Genomic DNA, 6000 nt, shown 5'->3' on the forward strand with positions numbered 1-6000 from the left:
AGTTTACGTGACAGGATGCATGTAACTAAGCGACAGAGCGCAACCGGTAAATACGCTATTTTAATAGTAAAAAGTAGTACAAGTAGGCCAATTGAGACGCAGCACAGGACATTTTCATGCGTTTCTCCGCCAAATTTTAAATACAGGAAGTGACGTCAGTCTTAACCAAAACTATGCCAATGCACTGTAATATCTCAAATGCTAGATGGCGCTAAACAGGCTTATACAGCCAAGTATGGGACTCTTCTACTAATGTTTCATATACATTTAGGTAGATATTAAATATAATTGGCATGAAAAATTGGGTCACATGGATGTAGAAATATTATAATCCATATGCTAATTACGATGGATCTGGTGCTTCTGCAGATCTGTAATTCACGCCTTGAATATTTTGCTAATAATAAGTGTTTATTTATACTTTTATTGATAAATAGTGATTGTTTAGACTGAGAATGTATATATGACTGTGTGCATGTGTGCGTATCTATAATAATTATTATTATTATTTTCAGAAGTCAATAATGACACTGCAAAAATGATTGTATAAGCTCGACTGTTTAACATAACACAATGTGTAGATTATGCCTATAGTAATAAAAACATAACATAATTAATGCTTCTTTAGCAAAGACTATCTATGAGTTAAATCAATCATACACAATGTATAATCATATAAAACAAGCCAGTAAATTACAGTAATTCATACAAAGTTTAATAAACCAATAAATAGTTTACTCAGTAAACAGAATTCTCAATATTATATGTTGGTTTGTTGAGCTGTAGAGATCCCTTGCAAGGTTTAATTTTTTAAATGAACAACACTACACCTGAGAGAAAGTTTAACATTTAGAATACAGCCTCTTTTTTGAATGCATTTATTCAGGAAATATGACTCTCCATTTGTAGTCAGACTGTCAGATCTGCTAGAAGGAGATCATTCACTGTCAGACTCGTCTTGTGTCTGTACAGTGTCTCGTAGGGCAGCATACTGTGCCATGTTAGGCAATCCTGATGCTACACAACAGCTCAGAGCACTGCGGGAAATGGCCATTTTATTTGCATCAAACCTGTGTAGAAAACAGATGCAAGGAATGCAATGAAATATAGTCTGTATTAGACTTATAGACTTATATTTATATCTAATGCAGTGTAAAATGATCTGTAAGATTTAGTGTTTGAGGAAGTTACCATTCATCTGTCTTCTCATCGTAGCACTCCACATCAGAGATGGTGCTGAATCCATTAAAGCCTCCGACAGCAAACAACTGACCATTAACTACCTGGATTTTGAGGAAGGTAAAAAGGAAAATAAATAATGCACAGCTAATGTCTTTAACTTTACATTAATAAATCTTACTATAGATGCAACACTTAATTTAAAAATAGTTAGAATGTTTTGACACACATTGATGATCGAAGCCTTCAACAATTTTAGGGTGCAACTTTCCAATTATTCTCAATATGGAACCAAAAAAAATTATTCCCCCATATTCAATATCATCAAACCATTATTGTAATGTTATTTCATAGTTTCACCAGATACAGATTTTAACTGTCCACATCTCACCTCAATGCCAAAGTTGCTGCGTGGGTTGTACATTGATGCAACATCACTCCAGATGTTAGTCAGCGGATTGTAGGCCTCCGCACTCTGCAAACGACTGGCACCATCAAAACCACCAACCTTTAAATAAATACACTTTTTATTTATGTATTCTATGCATTTGTATATGCAGATCCATGCATGCATTTACATAAGTGCAACCTTTAAACTGTGATTGTTCCATATTTCTGTATTTGTGTCATGGTTATCATAGTTAATTAAAACTATAACACTGATATGTGTGTTTAATACTCACAGCATACACTTGATCTGCATAAGCGATCACACCAACACCACTGCGGCGGCTACTCATGGGAGCGATGAGAGTCCACTGGTTTGATTCAGGGTTGAAGCTCTCCGCAGAGAAGAGACACTCGATCCCAGTAAAACCACCACAGATATAAATCTGACAAACACAAAAATAACATGCATGATGTTTGTGCACAATCATCACAGATTGATCAGAAAAGCAGTGTTTAAAACACAGTAAATTGTATGATATTCCTTTTCATATTTAAACCATTCCCATGCTATATCCCCATTTCACATTTCCTTCATGATTTACAGGCATTAAGAGTCTCCAGCAGAAGATTGTGGAATCATGGGTAAGTGCTCTTACCCTGCCCTGCAGTGAGGTGGCGCTGGCGTCACTCCTTTGTTCATTCATGGGTGCCATCATTGTCCACTGATTGGTGTTTGGATCGTAGCGCTCCACTGTTTTAAGCCGTTGTTGTCCATCAAAACCACCAATGGCATAAATGAGCCCGTCCAGAACAGCAACACTAATATAGCAGCGGCGTTCATACATGGGGGCCACCTACAAATAAATAGGTGCAAATAAATACAATAATACTATTATTATTTTTCTTAATGGTATTTTTTGACACAATCATGATGGTATCTCTAGTGTATTATATTATATTATATTATATTGTATTGTATTGTATTGTATTGTATTGTATTATATTATATTATATTATATTATATTATATTATATTATATTATATTATATTATATTATATTATACAAAGCTACAACAATTGCTGGAACGCAAAACAAATTTTATCATGGTTTCACCTTTTTTTAGACATGTAATATGGTAATACAGTGGTATTCTTTGAAGTAATGTGCACATCATTCAGCACTATGGTCCATAACAAAGTACAATCCGGTACCATCACTGTACCACAATACTGTTTTGTAAAGGAAGCTAAATTAAAGTTACATGTTGACATAGAGCATTACTCACCTCATGCCAAGTCTGAGTGATAAGACTGAATTTCCTCACGCTGTTGAAATACTCCACATGGTCAAAACCACCAATACAGTAGACAAACTCATCCAGGACTGCTGTACCATGATAGGCTCTGGGACGCTCATCCTCTTGAGTCACACTGACCCAGCAGTCTGCCTTCACATCATATGCCTCAATCTCATTGGTGGGATTGCCGCCGCTCCATCCTCCGATGGCCAATAGGATCGATGAGGGCAGACGTGGACGTGTCAGTTGATGCATGAGTTCTGAGTTGACGGGTTCATCCATGTTGAGGTCAAACAAAGTCTTCATTGCATTGATGATAACAGGCATGCAGGCTTCATTCTCCATCACTAGTGCATTGCACTTTACATTATTGGTGAAGTAGGCTGATGTTATCAACCCCAATCGAACCTGAAGCACAAGGGAGAGTTTATAAGGCAAGTTTCTCATTTTCATTTTAATTTCATTTCAAACTGAAATAAAATTAGTAAATTCTAGACACATTTAAACAAAAAAAGAAATGTAAATGACAAAATCACAAAACAAAATTTAAAATTATAGCAGAAAATGTATCTTGATTTAAGAGTTTTAATAAATTTGTAATGAAAAACAAGACAAAAATCTCTGTTTTACCTTTGGCAGAAGCACGGCAATGTGTTGCCTCCTGTTTTCTGGTGCATGATTAATCCAGTGGAGGACGGCTTCAAAAACCACCTCCTCCTGTTTGACATTCAGCTCATCCTCATCAATGATCTCCTCAAGCTGTTCCAGGGAGAGCTCCAGGAACTCCTCAGATACGTGCAGAACCTCCTCAAAGTGCTGCAGGATGTAGTGCTTTGCTTTACAGCGGAGCTTTGAGCAGGAGTAAAAGTCCTCTGTAAAGTTGCAGATGCCAATGCAGTTCTCTGGGCATAACTGTGACTCCAGGAACTGACAGCAGGTATCTACAAGACCTGAGACTAAGATCATTTCAGCCGCCACCAAGAGCTCCAACACATTCTCTTGAGTAATGTGCACAGATCTTGTGTACGCATACTGGATGATAAGAGGCATGATGTCTTGGGATATTTCTTGAATTTCACAGAAATGGTGTGCTGGGCTGCTCCAGTTGTTGGAGAAAAGAGCCCTGTGAACACATTTGACAAAGAAATACAGACATTAATAATGAGCATATATAAAATAACTTTTCATTTTTTACATTTTAATTTCAGCCAAATTTACTTAGAGAAACAGATTAGTTTCCTAATATGGGTAAAACTTCATACATAGCCACTTCCAGAATCAAATTTCAAGAATGGTTTTTCCTAGATATCATCCAACTTACATTCATTTTTCTGGCAATACACTCATTCATTTTCATGCATTTATATATTTGGACTTAGGCAGTTTCAACAGTATAATGTTGGCAGTGGAAATTATGTATATAATTATAATCCTTTCTAGGTAATTTGCGCACAATTGCAGTTCAAATGCTTCTTCTCACCTAAAGTAGGAGCTGCAGCCACACATGATGATCTTGTGCACTTGAAATTCTCTGTCATTTGACTTGATGATCATGTCAGTGTGTTCGCCCAGTAAACGTGCTTCATCAAACACGTCAAAGGCTGTTGCTCTTATGTTCTCCATGTTCTCTAAGGACTGTAAATGTATTCAGTCTTCTCACCTCAAACTCTGATTAAAGTCACCTCAGGATTTTGTCTTTGTGGGGACTTTTGCTCAGGAGAGTTCTATAGAATGTCTTTGTGACATCATAGTTGTAGAGCTTGAATATATTTTTTCAGTTTGTGTCTTGGCCACATAATTATTATAGAGTTTTGTTTTATCGATTCCTTTTGAATGAAACATCTTCACAGTAACAAAGATATAAAAATAATTTAAAAAAATTAACTCATAATAAATAAATTTAAAAAAATTAAAAAATAAAACATGGGATAATTAGTCATTTGAATATGCAATCATCCATTTTTGATTGCACAACATACACACTAGTGAATTTTTGACAGTAGAACAGATTTTTCTTGCATGTTGTGACTGTAACCCCAAACAAGTTTACCAGAGGCCTGTATGAAGAGGATTGTTCTTCACAGATGTCATATTCCCATTCCATTTAAAGGTCACACAGCATTAGGCCAAATCATGAGTGCAATGTCTTGCTTTTATTGGTTAAATCTGTACATTTAGAATTACTGGCATTATAAGTAAAATTACAAATAAATGGGCAAGCTGACTTTTTTTTTTCTACAATATTTACAACTGGAAATATTCAACAAACAAGACTTTGAAAAGTCACTATGACACTACGGCTGTATCTGAAATTGTCCCTTACACTGTACCAGCAGTTCTCAACTGGTTTGGCCATGGGACCCACATTTTCCCATGGACATTAAGCCATGACCCAATTATTAGGGGCCAAGCACAGAATGTGCGTAGGCACCTATTGTATCTGTTAGCGTACCAAAAATAATTCTTCTTTTTCTTCCGCTCTGGGAGTCTATGGCAGCCCATAGAACCGATCGCGGGAAAGTTGTAATGGTTTGACATTCTGATAGAGGACAGTCCCAACATTAAATACACCAATTTTGGTGTGTCTAAGTCATTCCCTCTAGCGCCACCAACTGTCCAAAGTTGCACTCATGTTTATGCTAATAACTTTTGAACCACAAGGGCTAGAAACAAAATTCTTTTTTCCTCTGATTCCTGAGCTCATGACGATTCGATTGCACCATATGCTGTCATTTTCTGTCATAATAATTTTTCCGCCATTTTGAATTTTCCGAAAAAGCTACTTTTTCGAACTCCTCCTAGGCCGTTGCTCCGATTTCCATGAAAATTGAATCAGATCATCTACAGACCATGCCGAATTCAAGTTGATTCGCTTAGCAATTTTCGAAAAAACCCACAAACAAATTTTACGTAGCGCTTGCGAAAACAGACGTAAGGCTGTATCTCCGCAACGCTTAATTGGATTCAGACCAAAGTTGGCACATGTCATCACAAGCATGACCTGAGGCTACATGCTGCGTTTCGGCGCAGCGCCACCTACTGGTCCGGAGATATGAAAAATGGCTATTTTTGCTTATAACTTCTGAACAGTTTGCCCAAAAATCATCAAATTGGTCTCGTTAGATTCAGGCCA

General features: G+C 36.7%; 1 protein-coding gene across 1 annotated transcript; it reads right to left on the reverse strand.

The window, feature by feature from the left end:
* Positions 1-842: 842 nt before the first annotated feature.
* Positions 843-3917, reverse strand: LOC309479017 (kelch-like protein 10; the record flags this gene model as incomplete). The annotated part of the gene is made up of 7 exons (XM_082142862.1): positions 843-1070; positions 1192-1283; positions 1571-1687; positions 1863-2012; positions 2226-2423; positions 2856-3275; positions 3498-3917. The coding sequence occupies 7 exons, from the start codon at positions 3915-3917 to the stop codon at positions 938-940; spliced, it is 1530 nt and encodes a 509-aa protein (XP_081998988.1). The 3' UTR covers positions 843-937.
* Between the last annotated feature and the right edge of the window lie 2083 nt (positions 3918-6000).

This window comes from Leuciscus leuciscus (assembly GCF_965113295.1).
Source record: "Leuciscus leuciscus genome assembly, chromosome: 17".
Taxonomy (NCBI): Eukaryota; Metazoa; Chordata; class Actinopteri; order Cypriniformes; family Leuciscidae; genus Leuciscus; species Leuciscus leuciscus.